At 39.4% G+C, this 13,543-nt stretch overlaps 1 protein-coding gene across 2 annotated transcripts in view; it reads left to right on the top strand.

Annotated features, from left to right (window-relative positions):
• The first annotated feature begins 1,393 nt into the window (after positions 1-1,393).
• Positions 1,394-13,543, top strand: part of ylpm1 (YLP motif containing 1) — a 30,423-nt gene continuing 18,273 nt past the window's right edge. Inside the window, exons 1-5 of one of the 2 annotated variants that reach the window (XM_079474448.1) lie at positions 1,394-2,087; positions 2,269-2,472; positions 6,591-6,788; positions 10,627-11,177; positions 11,261-13,495. In XM_079474448.1, coding sequence (XP_079330574.1) covers positions 1,644-2,087; positions 2,269-2,472; positions 6,591-6,788; positions 10,627-11,177; positions 11,261-13,495 — 3,632 coding nt within the window. In that variant the 5' untranslated portion in view covers positions 1,394-1,643. Of the gene's footprint in view, positions 2,088-2,268; positions 2,473-6,590; positions 6,792-10,626; positions 11,178-11,260; positions 13,496-13,543 lie in introns of both variants that reach the window. The other variant, XM_079474447.1, reaches the window with a different exon arrangement.

Here is a 13,543-nt window from a genome sequence, read left to right as displayed (position 1 = left end):
CTGCTTTGGAACAGTGCAAATTGTGAAAAGCGCTATATAAATAAAGTTGAATTGAATTGAATATATTTGTTAGGTCAATCGTTTTTGCTGTGGTATTAGATGGTATCTAATTATGGTGCCATATAAGTTTACTTAATAGAATTCAACATAACATGATGGGTCAAAGACAACGATTACAACAACTATTTTATATTTTGTGGCAGTTCCAGTGAAAATGTTGGCAGAGCAAGTAAAAATTTGAATGACTGCCCTGCAGCTACAACAATTGTTTATTAGCTAGTTAACCTTAGCAGCTAGATTAAATATAGGATTCACATACTGTATAAATTAACAGTTGCATAGTTCATGGAAGTAAAATAGTTGAGGGACGGAAAATAGTGTCTGACACTTAAAACCCTATACTGTAGTGTTTGGTCATACCAAAAGTATAAGTATATAACTTATACTATTAGTGTTGGGTTGGTTTAGCCTACTTACTGACCTGTTAATCATTGATAGACCTGCATCAGTCTCTAACTCCAGTGTTTTGTTCCGAAATCTGGTAGTGCCAGCAGCAATTGAAAAATTAAAAAGAATTGTGCAATATACTTGGCCCCCGTCTGTAAATTGTGGCCCCAATGTTGTCCCTGCTTTTATAAAAATCCTAGATCCGCCTAAAGTCGGCCCTCTCATGGTAGGTTGAGGGTAGTATCAGCCGTTTGAGTGGGCTACACTTTGAATTTTCACCAAAAACAGTTGACCATCCAGTAAACTTATGGATACTCATTTCAACATACCCTGATGTGGATGCTACTTTCGACGGATAGTATGCAAATTGAATGCATGGCTAATTGGAACAGCAGGCTACTTGGGCTGCTATAACGTTTCACAAGTTCACAACAAGTACAGACAAAAACGCATATTGAAAAACTGCCATTCTTTGTCATTTTGTGCTATTGAGTTTGCAGATATTTGTATTTACAGGTCAAAAGAGCAACATGACTTACACCTTACTCAAGCATTATGTTGGTCATTGAAAAGAGACATGTTTGATGTCAGAATGTTTCACTCTCTTTATTGTGCTAAATGATGCTGATCGTGTAATTGAAAACTTGGCAGTTCAGAAAAATCTCAGAAGAGCAGTTTATTACAAAACCATTGTGCTTGGTAGCCTACAGTCAGTATGTATCTAAGTGAACTTTTGGGGAAGATGGCTAAATTTTCTAAGGGAAAAACCCATACTGAAATTAGCCTTAAATATTATAATTTTCTAAATGATTTGCAAATTGTTTAAAATGTTTTAATGGTCTCAATTCGTCAATGCACAAATCCCACTGTTTGCAGCTAGTTGCGTATCCAGAACGATAAGTGGCAGTGCTGTGCCATAAAGCTTTCACGTTTCAACGTAGAAGAAACTGACGCATTACGCAAATACTGACGTCACGCTCATGCTGGCTGGACTAAAGGGACTGTCGAGCTCGCGTAGTCTTTGCTAAAACGCTATTTTGTGTTTTGCACAGTTGTAAAGTTAAAAAATATTCGGCCTTTTTGTTTGATAGTTACAGTAAACGTGATATATATTTGCAAAGTTGTAGCAATAAGTAACCGGTCTCATGCGATCAGGCGGCTAGGCCTCGTCTGGTCCGCAGTGTTTCGAAACAAGAATGCATCCTTCTTGGAGCGGTTACGGAGTGGGACACCAGCCTCCTCCGCACGCCGGCCCGCGGCCGCATCAGTTCAGAGCAGCTCAGCCTCCAGGAGGAGGACTTGGTGGATATGGAGCTCCATCTATTACAGGGTCATCTAAGTTCTCTAGTTTTCATGAACAACATTTACAACAGATGCAGCAGTTGCAGCAGCTCCATCAAAAGCAACTTCAGTCTGTACTGCACCACCCCGGTGGCAATGGTGCTGGATTTGGAAGCGGCCCTCCATCTTACTGGCAAACAAGCGGTGCTGTTCATTCAGCGCCCCCAAACAATTTTCAAGATCCATCATCCACAAAAGGTTCCGCGGGCCTTCCTCAGCTTCCACTGTCGGAACTGAAGCCTCCACCCCCCGAGTCGTCATTTCCATCTGCAGCGCAGAACCAAGCTCCGAAACCAAAGGTTAGCGGTTCGGAACCGGAAAAAAAGCCCGACTTTTCTTCGATGTCTCAACAGGCAAGCTTCTGTGGCATGTCTTAACTGATGCCATACTTGCATTAGCTACTGTAATGTCACTCGTGTCGTTCAATGCACCAGAAAAATCGATATGACAGGTTATATTCACATGTTGTATTTTGTACAGGAGCAGCAGGACTATTGGTACCAACAGCACCGTCAGAATTTACAGAAGCTTAAAAATGAAACGTCGAACCAGAGTTTAGTCAGTAACTCGTCAAGTGGGAACATCCAAGCTCCCCCGCCTCCAGCTGAACCCCCCAAAAGTGCCCCTCCACCCCCACCTCCCAAAGAAGAGCCCCCTCCACCTCCTCCACCCGAGGAAACAAAGGTATTGTTATTATTTACTCTTTAGTGTAATTAAATAAGAATTAAAGGGAAAGTTTACCCAAATATACATATTCTTTCATTGTGTATTCCCACTGATATTCAGGTCGGTTCTGGAAAACGTGTATATGACTCTTTCTTCGATCGAGCACAAAATGTCTGCATATATTTAGTGGTTATGTCTCTTCGTGTTAAAATGTAAATCATATTTTTCTCCATTGGAATTGAGATCAGAATTCTCTTCCAGGAATTCTCGTGCACTCGAGTATTCGAACACAGGACATTCAGTTATGCTGGTCTTTATTTACGCAGGATAATATTAATTGTGTGTGCTCATAGTTTAAAAAATATATATAATTTTTTTAAATAAAAGTAATCACATAAAAACAGATTAAAATCAAGGAACATAATATATATCCCTCAATGTCCATTTAAGTATTGGAGTGTTAAAATGGGATTCATGAGTGCTATGAGGTCCAGACTTAAGGGGCGGGGGCTCCTGCGCTTGAGTCGTTTTCTGGCCCCCTACTGTTTAAATAGAATCATTTGTTAGCATTAATAAATGCTTTTTTTCCAATGACTAACAATGACACTTGTTCATAGGTTTACATGTTTATAGTTCTTGCTTTGACAGTGGAGGCATTCTTACTAAAAAGAGAGCGAGTGTGTGTGTGTGTGTTCTCTTTATTTCTGGTGGATCTTGAAAGATTATACCTTTTTGAATTGGAAGTTTGGGAACCCCTGCATTCACATGAAACAAACAATGAGTAATACAGTTTTCAGTGTTTATTATTCGTGTTAGTTAATGACAAATACAGTTTTTCATGTTAGTCCATGGTTCATGTTCAATCTTTTGGGTGCATATTTTGTCTTGTTAACTCGGACAGAACATTAATTCACCTGTCAACATTTGGGTACCAAAGTACGGGAGACCTACGATAGTGTGCCGGGGGGTTCCCCGCGGCCATTCCCCAATGCTTTCCGGTCCTCGGTCTGTTTTTCCAGGTGAAATAGCTGAAGAATAGTATTTTCATAGGAGAAATAACAAAACGGGAGGGTAGCGGGTGAACATCAGGCTGTGGTGCCACACTGTAAGAAATCTTGTAGTTATTTTAATTTTATTAAATGCTTTTCTTTTGTGATGTAGACATATTTCAACTGCGGTAAATGTCACGGATAGGAAGGATCCCCCAGTAACCAATCATGAAACACCAACATGACTGACTAATTAAACAACATCGTTCCTTACAAAAGGCCGTACTGTTAAATCGTGCTAGACCAATGAACAATCTTTAAATGATAAGTAAAATGACTGGCATATTACTAAGCAAATCAAATAAACAAGAGCATGCAAAGCCCCCAAATGGCGGGGCCCATAGGCTGGAGTTATTTCAAGTTGGTTATACTGATTTTTCTTTTTTGTAATTACTAAGAAAATTTAGTTGAGATAAACTACTTGATCAAATGTTGAGTAAGCAAGAAAAAGCTAGTTGAAATTAGTACTAATATTTTTAGTTGTTGTGGGGGTTAAATTTTTTTAACAGTGCTATATATAAGTGATAATCCACAGCCAGCCGTGCGTTAAAGGGTTTTAATGCACGACGTGGAGGCCATGAACCACCTGACGTGATGCCTTTAATGCAAGGCTAGCCGTGGATAATCCCGCTTGTACCATGGTTATTTGCAAAGTTAAAACTGATTGATGTTTACAGTACAGCTTTAGATCAAACCGGTGAAAATTACAATTATTTTCGTCAGTTAATTTTGAATGTAATCTAACTGATTGGAGCTACCTGTGCGTTAAAGGGTTTTAATGCACACCCTCCAGCCAATCAGAATCCAGTTTTCAAACAGACCATGGCATAAGGTCAGTTAGCCTGCATATTGTCTTGTTTGCAAAAATATATATATATATATTTATGAGCATCGTTTTGTGTATGTATACGTATAGAACTGTTTTTTCTGGCATATTAGAATTTGTATTACCATAGTTGAACTACATCATGAAACTATGATTAATCTGTGGCCCCTTTGTATAGGTCGACCGATATGCGCTATATCACGACCGATGTTAATATAGATTATTACAGATCAAGTAGACCGATCTTTTTGTGATCGCACAAAAACCATTGTAACTACACGTTTACTATAGTAACACCATGGTAAACAGTAAGGAAATAAACAAACAATAGTTCAATCAACATATTTACCAAAGAGTCTGTTTTGTCGTGCCATTGTTTGGGGCTTGCGCAGATCATGTCAAATAGAGCGCTCTGCGCAAGGATGTGATCACATAACAAGCCGATGCGGTAGAAACTGCACCTGTCTTTACTTTTATACATGGTAGGGCTGCTCGATTATGACATACATCATAATCTAGATTATTTTGGGCTGACTATTTAACACGTTTAATCATTAACCTTTAAAAACACATAGAAAATAAAAAAAACTTGGCTTTTAAAATCTGAATTTAAATGAAAAATAAATGTAAATGTAAAGAAATAGCACTGCTGAACCACTGTAAAGGAAATGTGTGCGCTGTGGATTTATACTACAAGAAAAGAGAGGGTCCCTACAAAATGGAATGCGAAATTGACTGTTACGATTAATTTTCGTTTAATTGCACAAACCTAATACATAGTATATAATCCCTTAATTTTAATATTAATTGGATCGTTTAAAAGTAGACACTTCAAGCTTTCATTAGACACATGCTTTATGTATCTATGCTGAGTATTCGCAGAGTTTAAAATCTGTTTTAATGATGCGATTCAGAAAGATGCACGATGAGAGAGACTGAAAGCACAGCCACAAAATTTTAATTCTTTTACAAAGCAAAACATTTTATAATGAGTACACACAAATAAAAGTAGACCAATCACAGTTTCGAATCATGCGTTAGTCTTATTTGTATAACCAAAATTACTGGAGTATTAAAGTCTTTCTCCTCAGTAATAAAAAAAGATGTGGCGACGCATTAAGACATAAAGTGTAAACCGTTATTAGACAGATCTGAGGACACTCAAACGTGTATACTCAGCATTATAACATGTCCGTCTGAACATTTCTGATTAATAAGTTGCGAAAATAACTCAATCTGACACTTGATGCGAGCAGTTTGAGTGGCGGCTGTGTCCCGTGTGCGCGTCCATTGCCTGAGTGATAAATGACAAATGTTTGAAAACAGTGTACAAATTCATTTGCGAGTCCTCTGCAGATGTGTGCGGAACATGCTTTTTCTCTTTACTAGTCTCACAGCACAGAAGACTGAGAGACGTGATCCTGCGCTGGGTCATAACCAGACCTCGCCCTCGTATGTACCGAAGGTTTCGGTACCCTACCCAAAACATGTCAAATTTTTCTGCGATTTAGATATTAATGACGGTGTCTTATTTTGAGGGGACAGCAAATGTTCACTGTTATACAAGCTGTACATTCACTACTTTACATTTTAGCAAAGTTTCATTTCTTCAGTGTTGTCACATGAAAAGAATAAAATATTGACAAAAATGTGAGGGGCGTACTCACTTCTGTGTGATACTGTATATAAACGAACAGATTTTTATAGATGCAAATCTGTTAGAAACGTTGCATCACGATGCAAATGGCAACTTGTATCCTTTGCACAACTTTATTAAACATTGTTTACCTTTTATGCCGACGCACCGACAAGAATCGATGAATGTTAACGGTAATACAGTCTGTAGTTTGGGAAAATGTCAATAATATAGTGGTAAAATCATTTTCTACTGGTTTTAATAAAGGCATTGTGTTGCAATTGTATTAGTAATTTTCTATATTGAATGATACAAAACATCATATCAGCTGTATCACCAGCCCTACAATAGCACCATGTTTACTTATAACTCAATTTATAAATAATAAATTATCTAAATTTGTTCCATTATATTTAACAACTTGAGCAGCAAGAACGGCGATCACTGCTAATGCTTCTCCATCAACATACACAACTGCTGCTCTTTTGGCTCTGTGTTGGTTACACAAGGAAAATGCCTGTTGACACTTATGACTAGTGGTCAATGCATGTTGGGATTAAAAAATGGTGTAGAGGCTATTGTTTCACTTTGTCAGATAAGCATTTATTTAATTTACTACTTGCAGCCCAGCGGTATTAGTGATGCAGGAGACCCGGTGGAAGTTGCCCGTCTACAGCAGCTGCAAGCAGCAGCTGCACATTGGCAGCAGGTGCAACATCAGAGGGCCAGCTTTCAGTACCAGGCCCTGATGCAAGAGCATGCTCGACTACAACAGATCCTGCAGCAGTACCAACAGATTATTCAACAGCCAGCACATCTCCAGGTTGTCAGTATTTCCTCTCCTTGCTTTCAAAATTGTGTGAAGCCTAATAATGTACATAACAATGCTTAATTATGTAGAATGATTGCTTCTAGCGTCAGACCATAGAATAAATATACAATTATGACTTAACACAGCCCATTTAGACTACATGTGCATATTCACAGACAAGCTGTGTTCATGTATCCAAACAGTCAAAATAGACTGTGAAATGAAACCGAGGAGCAAACAATATACATAAGTACATGACCCTTGGAGAAGCTGTTTTGTAATAACTCATTCACATGCTAGCAGCTATACTATCAGTTGAATGTGGTGCTTCTCTCTGGCGCTCTGCTTATTGAACAGAGTAAGTGCCAAAAGGGAAGCCAAGACATCATGCTTGTGGGGCAGTACTGGCAACACTTCTGTTGAAAATGCTTCTTAAAACTTTTTAAGAAGAGGCATCTTTATGGGAAGGCTTTACGTGCCTTAGCTTTCTAAAAGCGTTTCTAGACACAGCTTTGCTAATAAAACATGCAAAACACTTATTTACATTATGGGTGGTAACAAAAAATTTGTGCATCTATATTTTATATAGCTACAGTTTCTTTGTCTTGTTTGTGCTATCTAAGATGTTTATTATGTTTATTATCATTGTAAAAGTGAATTGCAGTTCACATAAATAGGCATATTATACGGATGGATAAATTGGGGCCATATAATTTTTTGTTTACCTAAATAGATTTAATGTAGTTTTTTTTTAAAGTAATATGGTATTCATTTTTTATTTTAATACACAATAGTAATATATTTGTCAACATAAACATAGTGTAGTTTACTAGAAGTATTTAAAATAGTAAACTGCACTAAAGTTGCTAGATACTGAAGTGTTTTTGAACCTTACTATAGTATACTACAGTGTCTACAACAGTTTAAAAATATTCTACAAGTGTATTTCAATTTTCTATAGTGAATCTAGTGTTCAAGTTTACCAGACTTTTATTTTGGCAAGTCTTCGCGAAGACACTTGAGTTTCAGTGCGTGTGACAGTCGCTTTACTCATACAGTTGAATGCACTTGAAACAAACTCTGCATATATGTCGCGTTGTACACCGCTGGTATTCACTAGTAGTTGTTATTAGTCACCAGGATTGGGCGATGTACAAGCCAGTTTTAATTTTGTATTGATTTAACCTTTTCAGGGTTTTTCCTAGATCACAAATTGTCAGCCACACATAGAATAATCACTGCACACATCATGCAACCATCAAATAAGAAACAAACAAATATAAAAAAAAATGTTAAATAAGGTGCCTTGACGAATAATCACTGCACACATCATTCAACAAACAAATAAATTCTCTAATTGAAAGGTTCATGTTCATAATGACCAAACTTAATGCTAATAAAGTGCTGGTAATGTATGTTTATAATAAACATTTAGTTTGGACCTAGAAATGTGTAAACTAGATAATACATATGCCCTAATAAAAACTTAACTTGAAATTGCCATCTCCACACACCCAAAAGTGTAATAAAATGTGGTTCTTCAACCAACACATAGACAGCATTTTTAACTTTAGATTTTCCTTAGAACTTGAATACAATGCACAATTACAGTAGAGAAGTCCTTTCTACACATAGAAAAAGTATTACACGTTGCACAAAACAATATTCACCTTCCACATGTACATTGGGTGAAAATAATTATCCTAAACGTTTAGAAAACAAGCCATTGTATAAGGTGACATTTCAGCGCCTTACAAACGAATCACGGATCTCGTAAGTAGGGTTGTCATAGTACCGTAAACATGTCTTACTATACTATACCAGCTGAAGTATCTCGATACAAAGTAGTATCACTCTGCTGTTCCATATGATTCAGATTTATACAAAAACCACAGATTTAGATGCAACATTTTGCATTTACTATAGTTAACTGTATTATACTTTGCACTAGAATATGTTGTTCTATTAACTGTAGTAATTGGATAAATTGTAACAAATACTTTAGTATACTTAAATATTTACTATGGTAAGGCTCAAAAACTAATTTTTCATGTGGAAACTAATTCAAATTTAATTGATACAGCAGTCTATATAAAGGGAAATATTAGGCTTTCTTTAAATGCAGAACGAAGACGGCCAGTAGGTGGTTTCAATTTTCAACTCAGTGAGTGAATCATTTAACAAACTCGTTCAAAACGCACATTCATTTAGGAGATAAACACAGCAAAAAGGCAGATGTAAGTGTTCAAATGAATATTAATGCGCATATGCAACATTGAGGACGGTACTACGATGCTACAGTTTCAAATAAAGATTAGATTAGATTCAACTTTATTGTCATTTTATATATATATATATATATACAAGTACAGTGTAACGAAATGTAGTTTAGGTCTAACCAGAAGTGCAATTAGCAAGTGCAGAATATACAGTTAGAATAAATACAGAATACAATATTGAGAAAATATAATACAGTGGGCATGCACTATAAAAATATTTTGCAGTAGGTATGTTCTATGAAAATATGACAGTAGGTATATACTATGAACAATATATACAGATGGCTATATACTATGAACATTGATGTACAGGTGGATATGAACAGATAATAATTTAGACTAAAATAGTGCAAGTGACTTAAGGGTGCATAAATTATTGACATTGGCTATTAAAGTTGCAATGCAATAGGTGAGTTACCTAAAGAGAGGCATCGCGGGTATTTTGAAGCTTTATCATCACGATGCTTCCATAGCACAGGTACACCGTGCAACCCTACTTGTAAGTAGACCTGCTATGTACAGTTGTGTTAAGTGCATTTTTGGGAGACGTTCGCAATGTGGCTTGTAGAAAACACTAAGTGCTAAGAACCATCGTTATCAGGTAACGCAGCCCAGCAATGGCCCCCATTCACTTCTATTGCATGGACACAAAACCAATGCAAGTGAATGGGGGCCAGTTAAAGGAATACTTAACGCAAAAAGTAAAATTCTGTCATAATTTACTCACCTTCGAGTGGTTCCACAAGTGTATACATTTCTTTGTTCAGAACTGTTTGCTGTCCTATATTCTTCAAAATTCCATTAGTACTCGAAATTGTAATTGCCGTAATTATATCAATATCATAGGGCATTAAAAATTAACTATTTCCCATCCATTATTTTAAATAACGTTTCTTATTCTACCCACATAGAATTGAATTACTGTTAATATTGTGGATTATAACCACTATTGCTAGGCACATTTCAGAGCACATTTACATTAGAGTAGACCTTAATCACAAACGGCTGTAATTCAGGTAAAATGTTTTCTGAATGTGCCATCTAAAAATTGATTCACTCTTTAAACCTTTTATCGTTGTGTCAGTGTCAGATTTTTATTAATATGTGCGAGGGAGGGAGGCAGAGCCTAGCATGTTCGACTTCATTCGACACTGCATAGAGCGATCAGGGTATGACATCAACATTCCACAAGAGCATTAAAAAGCCTACAAAGCAGACTCTTACCACTACTTTTTTAATATCAGACCGATCTGAACACTAAATGAAGTCAGTCACACGTGGTACTTAGTTTGAAGACTGACACAGTGTCTGGGCTCTCTGCTCGCACGTTCCTGCTGTCATCACGAGCGGCAGTCATATTTCATAAATCACATTCAATGATCAAATAAAGCTTTAGCTGTACAAAATGTTGTTTTGGCGGTCGAAGGTTTCAGGGCAGGATAAACCCTGATTCTGTGAATATTTTAAAGTTTTATTTGATAATTACTGACACGAAATGTTTAACCTGTAAATTAAAAAGTTTGAGGAAGTAGAATGGCGCCTGATTGTTGCATTACATCTTATCGCCCTAGACAATGCCCCTGGACATGCAGTTGCAACACTATGAATTACAACAACAGCGATTTTCTCCATTGTTCCAAGAATGGGACAGACACTTTAGATTGTGGCTAGAACAGTTTCAGTCATACCCACACAAAGACCAGCTACAGGATTATGAAGCGCAGTGGAGACAGTGGCAAGAACAAATGAATTCAACTTCCACTCATCTGCAAGAAAGAGTCACAACTCTTAGAGCTATGCAGCATCCGTATGGTGCTGGTCCTGCTTATGGAGGCATGATGGGACTATATGGACAAAATAGGCCCCCAGGACCAGATGGAAACATGCATTTAACCAGCCCAGGGGTCCCACCTGTGCCTCAACCTGTTAACATGGATGCCATTTCTGGACATGGTCCTCCAGATTCTAGACCAGTTATTTCACAAGGTCCATCATCTTCAAAACCTTCAGAAGTGAACTCTCCGTCTGTAAAAGATTCTATTTCTGAAACATGTAAAACTACTGGCTCTGCTGGAGGACCAGGACCAGGGATTAGACCTCCTGGACCCATTGGAAATCAAAGGTAAAAGTCAGGATTTTTTGGGTAATTTTGCTTTTTACAATTATAATACTTATTTTATTTATTCAGTTATTATTTTTTTACAGATTTGAGGGTACCAGAGGCCCACGCTTTGAACAGCAACCACAGCAACGGTTCAGTGGGCCATCAAGGTTTGACACTTGTCAGCGGTTTAACAGACCTCCCAGAGCCAGTGCTCCTTTTCCAGAGGCTGTACGGATATCTGAAAATCCTCCTAGGCTGAATCTACCCACACGCTTTGAAAGACCCCCTGCACCACCTCAACAGCCAGAGTTTCGTCCACAGTCCAGTCTTTGTCCTGGCAATCAAACAAAACAACAGTCATCTAAACCTGATGTACCACCAGCTCCTCAATCTCATACAAGTCCAGGAACAATTAAAATATCTGTAGATCATGAAAAAGATGATGCTACCACTTCTCAGTCACTGACAGATGACATATTGGACTCGGAGGATGGATTTTTTGTTCAGAGCGGACCCATTCCTCAAAGTCAGGATAATACTTCTTCAAATGTAATTTCAGAGCTTGCTAAACCGGATAAACTGAAAGCAGATAATATAAAAACATTACCTTCAGAAAGTTTAAACACCACAAACAAAAACTCAAAAAATTCAGTCTCACAACCTCCTAAAGCTGGTCATATGGATAATGGGCCTCCACAATCAAAACCTTCTCAACATGACCAGTTTAATCCTGATGCCCCTAAGGAGGCTCCCAGGGGCTCCCAGGTTATAAATCAGACTGGCCAGCCGCATGGCATATGTGGAAGAGGCAGGGGCCAAGGCCCGATACCTCCTCGAGGCAGGGGCCAAGGCCCGATACCTCCTCGAGGCAGGGGCCAAGGCCCGATACCTCCTCGAGGCAGGGGCCAAGGCCCGATACCTCCTCGAGGCAGGGGCCAAGGCCCGATACCTACTCGAGGCAGGGGCCAAGGCCCGATACCTACTCGAGGCAGGGGCCAAGGCCCGATACCTCCTCGAGGAAGGGGTCGTGGACGTGGTCGAGGGCAGTTTGGAGGACCGGAAATGGATCCCAACTCTCAGAGAGAAATTATAGAGGAGGATCCTTATGACCACCAGGCACCCGATGACATGCACAGAGAGGACCCTGATTTGGCCTGGAGAGAGCCCTCTTTAGATGAACCTGAAAGAGTGGATGACCAGGGAGCACCCCATGAGATGTGGCATCCAGAGGAGCTCCACTTTACAGAACGGTACTACGAAAAGCCTAGAGATGGAGGAATTCCGGTGGGTCACAGGGAGCACCTAGAGAGCAACCATTCAGAAGAGCACTGGGATGAACCATCACAGGATTACTGGGAGGAAGAGGATCCTTACTGGACAGAAAGAAGACCTCCCATCCACACTAGACTTCCATTTCCTCCAGGTGGCCCTAGAAGACCCCCTTTTCAACCCCAGTTTATGCATCATGGCCCAAGACGACCCCCTCCTCCTGGGTGTATGGAACAGGGACCTCCTCACATGAGTCGTGGGGGATTAGGGCCACGATTGAGACATGGTGCAGGTCCCTGGAGAGCTCCACCACCACGACGGCCACCTGCACCACATGAAGGCTTGAGAGAACCTGATCAACCTGAATATAGTGAGGAAGTGGACAGAGATCCTGGATGGCATGGAAGTGACCTTCAACGGCCTCCTTTACCTCCTCATGAAATAATAACTAGAAGTACAAGACCACCCATGAGACCCCCAATGCCAAGGGACAGGTGGCGTAGAGAGCTGGCTCAGGAAGGAGCACATGATGAAGAATATAAATGTAGCCCTGAGGATTTTAGGTACAGAAGGCCGGCTCATGAATATTCAGATTATGAGCAGGCTGATGAGTATTACAGTTCTCATGATGAATGGGGCAGGGGGCATCCTGATCGAGATTATCCACCACATGGTCCACCAGAGCCCATTAGAGAAAATCGGTGGATGGAAGAAAGTGAAAGAGTGTTCCCATATGAGGAAGAGGGTTTATATAGAGAAGAAAGAAGGCGGCCTGGTTATCCTGATGACCCACCATATAGTGAAAGGGAGCCTTCATTTCACTCTCAGACTGACTGGGATAGGGCCCCACCTCCACCCCCACCAGAAAGAGGTTATTCTCATCCGGTTTGTGAATCTGACGCACACTTTGACAGAAACCTTCATCACTCAGTTGGCCTGCCCCCATCTCAAGCATCAGACACCCAACTTGAGCAGTCTTCACCTGGTGCAGCTCAAACTGTACTTGCTCTTTCTCAAAGGCAGCATGAGATCATCCTCAAAGCTGCCCAGGAGCTGAAAATGATAAGGTAAGTAGGTTTATACAGTTATATCAGTGATGGAACAAACCGAACTGT

This window comes from Barbatula barbatula, assembly GCF_947034865.1.
Source record: "Barbatula barbatula genome assembly, chromosome: 15".
NCBI classification, from domain to species: Eukaryota; Metazoa; Chordata; class Actinopteri; order Cypriniformes; family Nemacheilidae; genus Barbatula; species Barbatula barbatula.
Note: the sequence above shows the minus strand (reverse complement) of the source record. Positions and strands in the feature narration are given on the sequence as shown.